Below are 16,281 nucleotides of genomic sequence, written 5' to 3' on the forward strand. Positions count from 1 at the left end.
AAAGTGCAATGACGCTAGGAAATTGAACAGTGCACTTGCATGAAAAGACGCAGCCAACAGTTTTCACAAGGCCTTGATGTGTAAAGTCAATGGAGTGCTCCTTTAAATACACTCTACTAACAGCAGGTGATCTACAAGATGAGAATTATTCATCTGTAATGGTTCAGTAGGAGCCCTGTGTGCATTCAGATGTACAGTTTGTAGAAAAGAGTGGAAGGTTTGCGCAAATAAATACATAATTATTTCTCTTTTCATTTATTTCAAGTCGTTTTTATTTAGGTACAGCTTAGAAGAATTCTGAATGGGAGCTGCATGAGGTACTTATCAGTAGACAGCGGATTACTAACAGTGGATACACCTCAGTTTGGAAAAGCAGAAAGGAGACCAGCACAAAAGCTCAGCTATAAAATGTTGTGGGTGAAGTCACTATAGTAACATAAATTTTAGCAACCTTAAAAAGGCCTAGCAAAATAGAATCAATATCAGTTTAAGTGTGTGCTATATTTAGGATATTTTTACTGTCTTACCTTGTCATTAGACAGCCTTTATCCTATGGGAAACTGAAGCAGTTATTTCACTGAGAAAAACAGTAGTTTTTCCTTGCAGAACACAGGAGATTGCCTGCCATGTGGTTTTGATGTTCTAACATGTTAGTTTGGAGCCAAACTAATGTGTAAAAAAAAAAAAAAGCGTAAAGACAAACATATCACTTGAGGCAGCAGTAGACCAAAAACATGTACATTCTACAAAGTAAAATTAATGATTTTGTCAATGGAGTCTGGTGGCCATGAAGAGAGCAGAGAGAAATACAAGAGTTTCAGTGTCTGATGGCAAGATGAAGCACTACATTTTTCTACATATAGCTGCACCTTCAATTATATCAATAATGATATCGTTTGTTTTTCTTTTTTTTTTGCTGGGCCTTTTTTTGGACGTATTGTTGCTGACCACCTATCTGCTTTTTCAAACTGTGACCAAAACACTAGCTATTGATAAAGTACCATAACCAACCTAGCAGTTTAAGCAATGGTATGGTTTTAAAAATGTTCCTCAAGTAAAAAATTATGTCTTCATATTATTACTCTGTTCATTTGCTTTAAAGCAGTTATCAGTAACTTGTAATCAGTTAAACTGCGAAAGGCAAGCATCTCAGCTCTGTGGGGACATATTTCTGCCTGTAGAAAAGAGATATGGTGGGCTAGTGTGAGGTCAGTAAACAGCATTTCATGGGGTCATATGTTTAACTGCACCCGCTGTAACTGAATTGGCGTGACGTATGAAGCAGCCTCAGATCAGCTGCATGAACACACAGAAACATACACAACACGCACACACAAATTCACATATGTACACACAAACTCAGTCACATGTGTAATTAGACATGCAAACATGGCTACGCACACACTCACATACAGAGGAACATATTGGTCACCATCTCTGCCAGCGCTCCATTGACCCATATTACGTTGTTGTCCAGCAGTCAAACGCCTCTCAGTATCTCTCCAGCCCTCGTCTGACTCACTCTCAGGAGGTTCATCAGTGCTACTATCTGCTGACTGAAACCCAAAATCTGCCCTAAATATCTGGATCACGTTGTCCGCTTAGCAAGAGGTTTTCAGCAGCGCTGTGCGAGCATTGCTCCATTTCCCTTCCTGTCAGTAACACTTCTAATCTGTTGATTGGATGCAACAGTGGTAATTATTTCTGCTTCCTGCTCGATCGCTGAATACTCTGAGCAGAGCACTTACAGGACTTATTTTATCAATTCCTCTGTGTTTTCTAATGAGGTCCAATCATTGTTTCAGTCTTTCTAATTTACAAATAGTTAAAAATCACAATCAGGATGAAAGGTGCAAACAGAGAATTTACCAAAGTGAAGAGTATTTTTTTAAGGGTTTTAGTAAATTTCTACAGTTGAATATATACACTAAGCGGGTGAAAATGAATTCAGTCTATATTGGGATGTTGTGACAGCCAAATAAACAGTTACACGCTGAATGGTGTCTCAGAACATGAGAGGCAAGACCACAAGCAGCCTCTATCTTAGGTCATTCATAGTACAATTTGAAGATCCAGTGTGAAGAAACGGAACATAACATTCTAACGTATATTTTCACTTTTGTACACTCTACTACAACACTACTACTTCGACTACACTCTACAGCTCTACTGTAAAAAGTCATATCATGAGATTGCTTATAAACAGCATGCTGTATCAGGCATTTTCTGTGAGTCATGTCTGTGCATTTTAATGTTTTTGCATGCCATTTTAGAATGCTAAAGTAACATGCAAGACGGTTAAGATTAGGGTTGAGGTCTGTGGGAGGGCATTTGTTCATAGCTATTACAATGTGCGCAATGACACGGCAAATAAAAAAATGGGATTAGATTAGGTGCAACTTTATTGTCATTGAATCAAGTACAAGTAAAAGATAGCCAAACGCAGTTAGACATCTAGACAGAAACGCAACAAAAGCAGTATAGTGCATTAAATGCAGCATGAAGTGAAGACTAATGTCCAAACGTTCTTGTAGGCTGTTCTGAGTGAACAGAATGAAAACAAATAGCTACAAACTACTATTTTACAAAATCTGGAGCGGTACTGCACCTCTAGATATCATTAAATCCAATAATAAAATGGCACCACTTTGCAGAAGATCAACTCATTTTAGTAGAGCTGCGGCTATCAGGAGATCCAATAACGTCCCAGTGAAATATTAAAGCCAATTCATTGGTGTGTCTTTGGAGGATTTGGTTGGTGTGAATTTCATCTTCTGCCCCGCTGTGGATGTCCAACTGCAGGCCAAAACTACATGGAATGCATGTCATGATGTTTGCACATTATTCCACGTTCTTTGCCATTTTCTTAAAAAGTCAGGAGGATACCAGGCTGTCTAGTGCAATCAATCAATCAAGTGCCATGCCATTCAGCGTAGGCGATCATTTCTCTCCATCCAATTCGAGCTTTTGCTTTCTGAATTGTGATTGTTGCCCGTTCCACCTGTGGCCATGATGCCAGTGGGTCTATCATTTTCATTCTGTCTGCCTCAGCCTCTCTTCCAATTAATTTCTGTCTAGTGTACATGTGTGGAAATTGTCCATCTACACATACCTCTGATTTCAACTGCACCACAGATGACAGATACAACATTTATGAAGCAATTTATTTAGCTTTGGTTTATATTATTTCTATTAATAAGAATATGAATAATAAGCTAATAAGCAGTTTAGCTGCTGCTGTGCATTATTCAGCACAACAGAGGTCTAGAGAGCATTGGGGAGAGAGAAAGGCTGTTTATTACAGTAATTATAGTGGTAGAATTAGTACAGCTATATGCTGACTATTAGTAAATTAATAATGGTGACTCAGTGAGTAGACTCACCGGGGAAGTTTGTTTTTCTGTTTTGTTTTACAGCAGTTGGCATCAGTACAGGTTTTTCTAATCTTGGGGTCAAAGCTTGTGAAGTTTATGGCATTGTGCCATTACACTTCAACAGTGACAGCAAGATCAGCATGTATCTTTACTAAAGCTAATTAGTGATGAATCCTCCTCATGCATGAAAATAATAGCCTAATTTCCTGCATGATCCATGATGGTGAAGACACGTAAAAACAGAAATGCACAGCAAAGTAGCACATCGTCAGTATTTCATAGATGCCCCAAAATTTCATAAGTCATGCTTTCAACAGAGCTCATGTCTGAGGAGTCAAGCTGCCTCGGGCTGCCCTGTAGTTCACACTCTGCCTTTATTGCAGTATCGACAGAAGTGCATGTCGGTCGGCTGTCTGCTCATGAACTGACCTTAAATCTTTTTTTGTTGAGATCACCTTCAGTGAACTCCTTCTGGACAATGTTCACCTCGGAGGGCAGAGACCTGAAGAGACTCTAAAACTGATGAAGAAATCATAGCTGGTCCACATCATCCACTTTTATGTAACCTCCTCTATTGAGTACAAATTGCTCCACACAAGGAGCATGTTGTTCACAAGCCAAAACATAGTAGTCTAACAAATAGACAGATTGGTCCATTTTCAACCTTAAAGGTCTGCTTAGCAACCCGTCCAACCAGATTGTGGCATTTAGCAATGATTAGTACTAGTATTCTTCTGCCTGGCCGAGCTTCTAATTCCACATGAGTTAGCTGCTCTAAAGGTTGACCGCTATAACCCCTCAATTAAAAAAATGATCAGTGACTGAAGAAAATTGTGATTCTACCTCATTAATACGTATTTACTATATTAATATCATTGTGAAGTCGTTCAAATGCAACATTAAAATATGAATATGCTCTGCAAAGATTATAGTTATGTTGGTTCTTAAAACAAGAATACATAAACCCTTAAAATTGTAACAACTCTCTGAAAGTTTGTGGTAATATTTCTGTCAAACTGCTTCAGATAAGACTGACAGAGATAATGCAGTATGGCATGTTGGTTTTAGTTATATAAGCACAGTGCAAGATTTGCAGTCATTTTGTACTGGTGTTTGCTAGAACTGTTATATAAAGGTTGCAAATGCACAATTCTTAACATTTTGACAACATTAGTTAGCTTTGCCTAATTGTAATGTTGCCACATATTTAATGCTTATCTGTGATGCTTGTTAATGATACAACATTTGTCAAGATAAATGGTTAGAAATGTGAAAATCCTACATGATGCACTTTCTTTGAACACTAATATATAATGTATAGTCTGACCACATGCAGCACATGTGACCCTTTAATTAGCTGTGGGGAATTAACTATAACATCTTTCTGTATTGTTTCAGTTGGTGTCTGGAAAGGATCAAGGTCATAGCCACACCATGGGGTGAAAACAATCAGCCCACAGTGAGCAGACGGCAGAGACGTGAGGCCGGGGGTGTCCTGTGAGGAGGGGGTCTAAACCCATAAATCACTGACCTCATTACTTTCAGAAATCTGAACTCTTCAGATGTTTTCCAAGACATTCTACATCTTTAGCTTAAGTCCAGACAGTGATGCGCCTGGTGTTTCTGTGTGTTTGGGGAAATATGAGTAATAGTTTTGGCAAATATTTCCTCTATCAGCTGCAGTCACGATGCCGATCACCACTGTGCATAAATTTGCATGTTAATCAGTGCAGCTGTTCACTAATTGGAAGTGTCTCCTATACTGATTGGTTGGATCATTTATTTTTATGATTGTGGGGAAATATGTGTAAAATCAGCCTCAGATCTGCCACTGTTAAATCTCTATTCTGTTAATTGTGAATAAATGTGTGTAAACTTACCTACTTCTGCTTCAGTTAGTAACTCCCATTACCCAGCATCACTTTCAACAGTCCCTGGAAGTGTATAAATTGTGTGTTGCTAATTGACAGCATACAAACAAAAAGCCACCATACTGTCCTTAATGCTACTGAGAAGACCTTCAGAATCACAGTAAGTGTCATCAAATGACCTTCTGGGTGAAAAGTCGATTGGTATTTTCTCTTCTAGATGGCTAACGCTGATCTCTGCGACCTGAATGTGTGCTGATACGCTGATAGACGGGGGGGGGGGGGGTAGAAGCTGAAGTGAGGACGAATCTTCACAAGACACAATAAATTTTAAATTAAAAAAAATCTGAATCAACCAGTTTGTATCTGAATGCACACGGGGAGTGATATTTACTGCAGATTGTAAATGCAAGTTTGGTATTGATCCCTTTTTGTTCCATTCAGTACATATCATGGACAACGTGCTTTCCAGTGGAATAATGCAGTATTAGAAATTAGAAAAGCTATCTGACAAAGCACACATCACCCCCTCCTACTCATCTACAGCAGCTCTAATCCAAACCCCGTCACAGTGATGTGGTGAACTCGGGTGTACAGTTCGCAGATTGGGACGTTTTGATCCACAGATTCAGTCTGATTGCTGACTTTCAGATTCATTGGCAGAGGACTCGGCTTACACCATATTTTCATAAACGATTCTCTTAATCCGTCTGACTTTTGACCTCCACCTAGATTCATCATCACAGCAAACCTATTGGATTGAGCACTGAGGAAAGTCATTACAGCAGTTTGTGGCTGATGCCTGGAAGGAAGGTCATACTGTAATGGGGCAGAACTGGAGACGGTGCATGCCAGTTATGGAAATAACAACAATTTACATTTTGTTCTATGTGAGTGTTTGAATTTGTCTGTGTTTACAAAGCCTTGCATTTCAACTTCTGTGTGTGTATTCATGTATTGGTACACTATAAAGCATGTTTATGTGTGTCTGTATACTTGAGTCCGGCTCTCAAGCATAAAGCCTGGCAGACAAGAGGACATTTCTTCATAAAAACATTCTCATGAGGCACACGTTTCTACTTTTCCACAGAGCTTTTCCATGTGTTCTTAACCAGAAAGCAGTTTCATGGAGCCTCATATCAGGTGAAAAGTGTTTATTTACACACTGGTGTCTTGCCCTGTAGAACCCGTAGCTGGTGCTGCAGAATATGTTTATTGTTAATTATACAAGTATATGAGCAACTCTGGTGAAGTTTTGTGCTTCTGTGATGCTTTGACTTTGAACATTTTCTAAAAAAAAAGGCATTTTTGTTTTTAAATGGTTAATTTATTGTGATGTTTTCTTGAATAACTGTTTGAACCCTTATTTGTGACTGCTTAATGGTGACTCTCCCCACATTCACATGTCTGTTGTATAGTCACAAATAGCTAGGATACAGACATGCCATATATTTCTATATTCAGGACTGTGTACAAAATACATGTGTTGAAACACTTGCGCTGAAAAAATGGAAAAATATGCAGTGATTTCTGCAGCATGTGTACAAGATTTTGCAGGAGTTGTGATGACTTGGTGTAAGTTTTGATGCAGGTGAAGGGTTACCCCCATTTTAAGGACCTGCAAAGTGTACTGCTAAGTTTTGGTGACTTGTTTTGTGCATGCAGACTTGTGTCAAACGAGTTTCGGCTGTGTCATACCTGCAGAAAACTTCCGTGCCGTCCATCACGTAGCACTGTCCTCCGTTGAAGCAGTAGTTGGGCAGCATGTCGCAGGGAGAGCGGCAACTTCCATTTACAAGTTGGTAGCCCACACGACATCCGTTAGGGGAGTCCGCTGGAGGTGCTGCCACAGGGACGTTTGGTACTGGAGGTCCCACACCAGGAAGTGCTGCCCCAGGGTTGAAGGAGCCAGACCCAGGGATCCTAGGCCTGGAGCGAGCAGGGGGCCCAGCAGCCAGTCGTAGGTCTTCGTCAGTTTCGTAAGCATCGGTCGTGGTGCTGTAGGTGTACTCGTCAGCAGTGGGGGACACACCGTCCTCGTAGGGTGTAAGGTAGTCGTAGTTTTCTGGCATCGCCCAGGAGGTTGCGTCGCCACCCTGCAGCTCATGAGCTAGTGATGAAGGAGAAGGTGGCGCTAGGTCTAGGCCACGCCCACGAGAAGAGGGGTCGAAGAAGTCCACATGGAGGACATCAGGACTGGAGGGGTTAGTGGAAGGCGAGGGCGGGGCAGTGGTGGTGAAAAGGCGGTCCAGGTCAAATACAGCAGTGTCCTTGGCATGGATCCAGGGTGGGTCAGTGTGTGGCAGACGCTCCTCCTCCTCCTCCTCTTCCTCCTCACCTTCCCCAACTTCCTGTTGGCGTGGGTTGCTGGGCAACAGGTGCTCTGTCTCAGCTGAATCAGGGCTAAGCTGGGGTGGAGCAGCCACGCCTATCTCCTCCACCGTAGGAACCACCGTTTCACCAAACATGCCGCTGCTCTGCTCCTCTTCCTCGCCGGCACGTGGGATTCGTCCCGCCCTTGGAGTCACAGTGTTGACTGAGTCAGAAGCTGCTGAGCTGCTCATCACGGTTACTGTGGCGACGACCTCGTTCACCTTGACTGGTCCTTCGTCCTCGCTAAGCAGGAAGGTGACATTGGCCGTGTTGCCCGGCTCAGTGGCATTGGTCCCAGCAACATTACCTGGAAACACATAGAAAAAAGTTTCTTAGGATAAACAAAAGGAGGCCAGAGTTTGTTTTAAAGCTTTCAGAGAAAAAATGGTTTTATAATGTATCCTATAGCAGCCAGACTCTGCATTAAGGTGTTATAACTGCAAACCTTCCGCCCCAAGCCTCAAGGACTAATGGTCAGACTCAGACTGAGCAAAGATGCATGAAAACTCCCATTGTTGCCTGACTGAGAGCAAATAAAAAAACACAGAGTGGCGAGGGAACTGCAGTGAATGTAATGAGGTGAAAATGGTTTCACTCTAGGAAAAGGACACGGTTTGTATCGATCAGCTTAGCAAAAACTTCAAGCCATCAAACGGTCCTATTACCGGAGTGCAGAGCTCGTTCGACAGATTTGTAGCACCAATAATGTGTGATGCCGATTCTGAACAATTGTAATATGAACGCTGATTGAACCCTGTCCAGAGTCGTCCATAAAATAAATAAATAAATAAAATATCCATGAAATAAAAAAATAAAGTCACACCTGGTATTATACTTTCTTAATTCTAAATAGGGCATAGTTCCCATAATTTGGAGGCTTCTTTGGGAGATGCAACTAGTTATTTGCAGCACCTGTTTATCTACATGGAGGCGGAGACAATCATCATTGGATTACTAACACAAAGAAAGAACTGAAAAAAATATCAAAGCAGATTCATGGACTTTTAATTGCTAGAAACATCAAAAATAGTAACATAAGCAATCTAAAACTACATGCATCATGTTTGCATGTTAAGGTTTGGGAGAAATTTAACACAGATTGTCTGGATACCATAACTCAGAGGAGGAGACCGGCAGTGATACAGCAGCCAGAGACTGGAGGTGACATGAAGTGGGCAGGTGTCGAGTCAAACTAATCTCACCTTTACAGCAACATGTTTGAATCAACTACCAACGAGAGCAAAAGATACACATCAAAATGGAGGCGCAGCTCATTATTGTAGTTTCCAAAGAAACCGTAATTGTAGAGCTGCATTCACAAAAACTTAAATCATTTATGGTTTTTGAAAAAGTTAAGGCTTCGATCTATAAATTGCATAATGTGTAAGTTAAAAAGAATTGTGGCTGAATTGTCACTGCTGAAGTATAGGCCAGTCAGTTTAACTCCACAATATTGGAGGTGGAAAATACACAACAGAGTTACCTCGGCAACCAGTCTGAAATGTTGTCTAGCAACTGTCAGTCACAAAGGGATGAAGCGAATGTGGATGGGATTTTAGGGTTTTGAAGAACCTTAATAGTATCATGAGATTAATTCCTAATTGTGCTGATAAACAGATCAAACCAGCAGCCAAACTACTGAACTAACTTACTGTTGCTTACTGAACACCTGCACCCATCTCTATCCCCTTAAACTGTTCTGGAGGAATTAAATTGCTTGCAAAACATGTAGAAAACATCCCACTGGAGAATCTCTGTGCAGCCATCAGTACAAAAAATATGCTGATCCCACACAAACTATGACATCGGAACCATTACAATGAAATATTCAAACATCAACAGGTTCAAAATAAACCGGTTGGGGACACAGTGGTGAAAACATCACCATTTTTTTTGTATGGCCTGCTCCTTTAAATTTATATACATCAATCTCAGTAGCACAAACTGAATGTATCCATTCAAAATGTAGCAGAAAAACAAGTCACTGTGAAAGCGCCTCGCAAAAGCAGCCTGATCGACTGAAAGCTGCAAATATTAGCTGAGAATAACAGAAGAAAACGCAACATCTGCTGCTGTTTGTTCAACTGTAAATATAAACATACACGTACAATCACAATCTGGCTCTGTTCAGTATTTCCAAAAACACTTCCAGGCCCAACCGCACACACCAGTGATCCGGTGCCACACAATGACTTTGCATGCTAAACTCTTTGGGCATTACGGGATGAACAAAGTGGGCTCAAGGAGTCTGGCGGGCGAAACAAATTAAAACGAGACGTGATTGGCTGTATACTTATCCTCCGGTCGATTACTTCATCCGAGGGCGGCTCGTTGAGTCATGCAAAAAGCTGCTTTGTGACCGCTCGCTCCGTTGGATTAAAGGAATAATTCACTAATGTACTTGAATGGCGAGGAGCTGGGATTACGGATTATAGGGCTGGAAAGGGGAGGGATTTCGGGGGGGTGCCCTGTAGGGGGGAAGGTGGTGATCTTGGGGAGACTCAGACAAGGGAACATCTCGACAACTGTAGGAAAGATGAAGCCTAAATATGTAGAGACAACACTGAGGAGACTGATCATCAAGAGTGACGACTGCAACAACTTTCATTCTGATTGAGGGACGAGTCTAAGCTCAAGTAAAAGTCCACAATGAAACCAGCAGTGTGGTGTAAAAACACGTAACTTTTGATTATCAACTACAATATCTCTTAAGATACTAAAATGTATCTTTCCTGCTGGCAGGCATTGTCTAAAGAGACAGTCATGCAATCATGCATGAGACATTTTGTTTGTTTCCAGAACCCTAATTACCCACAAATCATCAGCTTTCTCAGGTTTTCAGAAGGCGCACTTTCAAATTCTGACCTTTCTGATGGACAAAGACAATCTTCCAAGTGAAGATGAATAACTCTGCTAGGGCAATGGACTGGCCAACTCTAAACCTTTAGGCTTAACAACCACAGACATTCCCATTGAATGATCCCACACAGACAATGATAATGAGCTTCCTATAAGAGAGTACAATGAGGAAGCCTATAAATCACCTCTGCTTGAAAAATCTAGACACCCAGTGCTGGATTGCTGTTTTTTCCAATTTTTTGTCAACTTGCTAGCAGCAATTGTTGTGGCAATCTCGCTCACTGAGCTCTGTGCTATCTGTGAATCCCTATGCCCCCATATTGATTGATCACAGATGCCTGCTGAGATGGACCTGTTCACAGACTCGGGCCTCCAGCTCGTTCATTTTGCAAATACGCTAACCACCCATGCCAGGCCACAAAAATTGGTGAGCGTGCGATCAGCCAAAACAGCACCAAAGCACATTGCGTGTCAGCAGTACTGACTTCACTTTTGGCATGTGCGATTGTGTACAAGGGTGACAACGACAAGCATAAACTCTGCTCCCAAAATGCCTCAGCAATGATGACAATTACCAACCAACAACTAGTTGCATGTCATGTGGTGGACATGACCGATCACAGGCATGTGCCAACATGCAAATATCTAGGTCATAACATATCATTTCCTCTTGCTCACACCACTTTTATGAATCAGCATAACATCAGAGACTCAGACACATATAAAACTAAATGTTATATGGGGCAACCAGCCTGCTTTAGCGACATTCTTTTCACATTTAGAGTTGTTACTAAAATCTGCATGTAAAAATAGCTTCTGCTGCTAACTTGGCTACTACTGATTAATTGAGCTGCTAATGGTGCTCAACACAACACTTTCAATGGAAAACTGTATTTTTTTTAGGCACATGGTATTATGGGGAAGAGCAAAACTGAATGATAAATAAAATAGTATAATAAGAATAAACTACTCCTGTCTATGCTGACAGCAGTGAGGAAATGCACAATCTTCTTTGGTGGTGCTAAACCCAGGATGTAGTCATGATATAAACATGTTCTTTGGAGTTCTTTAGAATCATTCACCAAAAGAGTCAAGTATCTTATCGCATGATTTACGCCTTCATTAAATCTTGCCATCTTTGGCTTAGTTTTAGCCCCAGTACTAGCCTAGCCGCGCTAGACAACCCACGGCAACGAATTTAATTCTCTGCCAGGGTCGGTCTAGTTACTCTCCATAAGGCTCGAGGTTGGATGCTCCTAAAACTGGCCGGACGAATCACCATGAAGTGTAGAGTCGGAAGGTGGGCGTAACTAAGTGACGACAGAGGTGCGACGATTCTGACAGAAACAACCGAAAACAACTAGCCTAGCCGCGCTAGACAACCCACGGCAACGAATTTAATTCTCTGCCAGGGTCGACAACAAAAACGACAACAGTCATTGAGCTCCATTAGCACCGACTCTGAATGATCTTTCTGTTAACATGTCTGTAATATACTTGAGCTTCACCCATTGACTGTATAAATAAGGCTTCACCGAACTACCGCATCCTCTGATTTCCGGCGTTCTAGGAGCCTATTCGTTGCGCCGATTGGTTGTATACCTACCCAATTGCTGCAGAGTGATTTGATAGACAACCTTTTAGCCCGCCTACCTCCCTGTCGAGCATGCCTAGACCCTTGCGTCTTCAGAGCATGGGTCTAGCGCGGCTAGGCTACCCCAGTACAGCTCCTCAGTGTGTTTTCTAAGAGGCACACATTATATCAGGCTGTGACTACATGAACAATATTTGTCATTGTGACATTTTTTGAGGAGAAATTATGTGAATAAAAGTGTAAAATTTTTATGTGCTTATTGCTTCAGTTTATAGAATACCCATTTGAAACAAAACACTTTAAGACTAATGGTGTCAGTCAAAGACAACCTTCCCCACTTAAGATAGTAAAGCTCATCATTGAGTTAACTGCTGGTTGCTGTAACAGGGACTGAAGACGTCACTTCAGTAAAAGGTTCCTCTTCATGACACATTTATCTGCAGTGAAACCTTATCTACTTATCTTAAATAAATGAAAAGATAGAAAACCCTCAGCCTCATGCTTTAATATTCAGCCCAGCCACATGACTCATTCATTATCTGCACTTACAAGGAGGGTTTGCATCCCATTTATGTGTCCTGTTTTGGACTAACACACATTCATGTCACAGAGGTTGGGGTTCACTTTTCTCTGTGATGCAGTGAATAAATGCACTCTTGGTTCTGTAAGGAGCTTTGGTTAACAGCCTCCTCTAAATGGCATATGCGAGGATATCTGTGAGGATCTTTGCTGATTGATGTTAAGCTTCTGGGATTTTAATCTCTAAATGTCTCCTCAGCACTCAGTGAGTCTCCATTTACACAGATACAAGTTGATTATTTATCGCGACCTCCAGCAAAGTTTTAGACGGTAGCAAAGAAAAGTATGCACTTCTTGGAATGTAGATTTCTGCTCCTATTTATGCAGTTCCTGCTATGATGCAGAATCAGAGAGTGAATTACAAAAAGCTCTGAATGCTAAGGTAACGTTGTTTCTACACCGACAAATCAGTAAAAAAAAAAAAAAAGAAGTTAAAAAAAGAAGTAAAAACATCTTTTTTACTGATTTGTCGGTGTAGAAAAAACAACGTTACCTTATATTTATATACGACAAAATGAACACAATTAAAGCTCTGAATGCTGTTGAGAATTCTTGTACTGACTGGAACATGAAGGTGAGTCCTAGAAAAAGGAAGAAACTTCAAATTTGACAACACATGGTTGGATGTAGTTAACAGGTGTCTTGGTGGAGTTAGCATTTTTTAATTACAATGAGCTTATGATAGGAATTAAAGAGCAGGTTCACTGAATAAAAGTGTACTTGAGCTGTTGTTGCAGAAAAGTACTGCTTACAATGAATCTCATTTACCTTTCTGCTTTGATGATGGCAATTTGTTTTTGTGAAGTCTATGAACTTGAAATTGAACTCGGTCCCTTTAAATTGGCATTTGTATTTTAAACTGAGTTCACTATTCCTATAGCATTGTAAGTCTGACACACAAACTTTCCTCTGCGACTCAACAATTGTTTTTTTCAAGCAGAATAAAACATTTAATAAAAGGATAAAACAATAAGTCTAGTGACAAAATCATGTTGAAGGTTTTAGATATGAGCAAAGCAAAAGCCTAAGTTGGAAAAATCAGAAACTTTAAGGTAGCTTCAAGTTGACAGGTGGTGCTAAAATTCCTTACATGGTACATTAATTTAGATAAATTTAATGCATTTGCATGCTACCAAATGAACCAATTCTTTCAAGTTGATCCAACAGTAATCTATTTTCAGTATAGAACTAGCCTGAAAGGAACTCTACAGCATCTTAATTCAGCAAGGATGCCCATTTAAAGATAAATATTTGATCATATAATATCACCAGTATTGCTGTATAAGGCTGTGGTCAGGCATGGCTACATGAACACATTTAACTATCAAAATTTTTTATCGCAATTTCTTGAAAAACATACCAAAGCTTGAAAACTTAAGTTGATAAAAAGAGCTGAATGTTGATTAAAGGATTGACATTTATTTTGGTAAATAATATGATAAAAGTAATGTCAAATTACAATGGATGGTCAAACTAATGCAAATTCTTGACGTTGCTGGACCTTCTTTTTAGTGGTTAGTTATTGGCCAGAGAATATAGGTTATACTCAGGTAAGACTGGCCCAGAGTGATAGCCAATAATAGCTTATGGAGAGAATATAGAAAATTTAACAGAGGCTACAACAAATACACATTAAATTACCAAATGTGGAGCTAGCTGACAAATTCAGGAATTAAAATTGAAGAATTGTTGTGTTTTCTGGTAGATTTTATGGCATCGAGAACAACAGACGGCTGTGTCAGACCCTGGTGAGGAATTTTATAATTTGTCTGAGTGTAATTAGAAGGCGCGTGATTGCACTCCTGATGTGATATTTCAGATTGCAGCCTGATGTGTACAAATTGAGCACACTGCTGCTGCTGCATCTGGGACTTTGAAACGATCCCGTTCACTGCTCATCACTAATCCACATGCCAGTAAACAGGATCATATAGCTCTGGAAGTATTTGCAGGACATCACATGCCAGCAAAGATAAAATATACTTTACCAAAATGAACCGGCACAGACAAATGCACGGATGAGAGTGACGTTTTCTTCCAGTCGTCATTAGATGTGAGGCTGTCTCTTCAGCCACAAGGCATTCAACAGGTGGAAGGCTTCAGTTTATTGAAGCTTTTGTTTTGTGGTGCAGCAGCGGTGAGGTGTGTCTTTGAAGCCGGGGTTGTTCTGGGGCTAATCCTTCCAGCAGTCCCACAATCCACTGCTGTTTAACACATCAACTGAGCAGCCAGGGGATAATATGCCAAAACCATGCTTTCTCTCTCGTTGACACACACACACACGCATTGAAAAATAGGCTTTACAATAACTCCACAAAAGCACTAAATGCTTAATGCTTACCAGGAAATTAGGATTTCAGGCTGTAAATGTCAGCGTCTCTCTTTCACACGCATAACCACAATTGCCTTCATTTGCTTTGTCTCTCCCTTGTGTTTCCTGTCAACCACACACATCTGATGGCGATACACTGTGAGCACTGTGTTTGGGTGAATTTCCTCAGCAGACCAGTCGACCTTCAATATAACCAACTCCTCCTCCTCCTCCTGCTGCTGCTGCAACAAGCCTGATGAATACAAACTGTAGAGTCTGGAAAACAGACAGTAATGGCTGCGACACAACCGAAGATAATGACAAGGGGGGGATGGGGAGAGATGGTGACAGGGGACAGGGAGATGCGACACATCATGTCAGAGAGAGAGAAAAAAAAACAAAGCAAAAAGAGGCAGAAAGAAAATCTGAGGGAGGAGCTGACAGCGTGAGCGATGGGGAAAAGACAGAGTGAGGGTGACAAAGTGAGAGAGGAGGAGATACTGTTGTGGTCTATGAAAGACTCTTGGACTTCTACTCTCAGTCTGTCAGTAGCTGAGGGAAAAACACGCCACACAGATCAACTATCCACTCTGTACTATCGATTGTCAGTCGCCTCAAATCTCACGCTGCTTCGGCCAGTTTATTTTACCGCACGATGCTCCTGGTTCAAGAGGCAGTGCTTAGTAAAGGCCGCTGTGCGTGTTTGTGCAAGCTGGATGATTCCAGTGCCATTCAGTCCCTGCAGTTTGCACACAGGGTTGCTTGCATGCTTCAAGAATTTAAAAAAACTGCAATCAGCAGGCATCACCATTAAGTTTGATCCAGATTTTAGGCAAATATTTTGCTATGGAACGTAGAAAAGTGCAGTTTTTTAGCATGTATTTATGATTGCAACACTGTCCGGGTCACTGAAAGTCTGCTTCCTTAATATTTCAGCCTCTCATTATTACCCCAATTCTTGGGGATAAACAAAGATTGAATTTGTGGATGCTGCATTTAATGCTCTGCTAGATTTCTTACCAGTAAACTGTCGACACACCTTTAAATAGCAATTTACATCTACAATATCTTGTTTGTTGGATGCTCAAACAAGAATATCCAGTTTGTTTACTGCTGGGAACAAGGCTACGTTGATCGTTCAAAGACAAAAATCTACAGAAACAATCATGATGTTGTTTCTCTGTGACAAAAAAAGTGGTTGCCGAGCTATTGTGTTTCTGCATACGTAAATTTACTAGTAGTGTACTAGTTGAAACCTGCATAAAACCTCAGTCTTATCAACTGGTGTAGTTTCTTAGCTTAAAAAAAGTGTAGCAAATTACG

General features: G+C 40.8%; 1 protein-coding gene across 1 annotated transcript in view; it reads right to left on the reverse strand.

Annotated features, from left to right (window-relative positions):
• cspg5a (chondroitin sulfate proteoglycan 5a) overlaps positions 1 to 16,281 on the reverse strand; it is a 72,136-nt gene that overhangs the window by 37,385 nt on the left and 18,470 nt on the right. Inside the window, 1 exon segment of the mRNA XM_051957356.1 lies at positions 6,941 to 7,922. Within this exon segment, the coding sequence (XP_051813316.1) occupies positions 6,941 to 7,922 (982 nt within the window).

The sequence above is a fragment of the Acanthochromis polyacanthus genome, chromosome 12 (assembly GCF_021347895.1).
Source record: "Acanthochromis polyacanthus isolate Apoly-LR-REF ecotype Palm Island chromosome 12, KAUST_Apoly_ChrSc, whole genome shotgun sequence".
NCBI classification, from domain to species: Eukaryota; Metazoa; Chordata; class Actinopteri; family Pomacentridae; genus Acanthochromis; species Acanthochromis polyacanthus.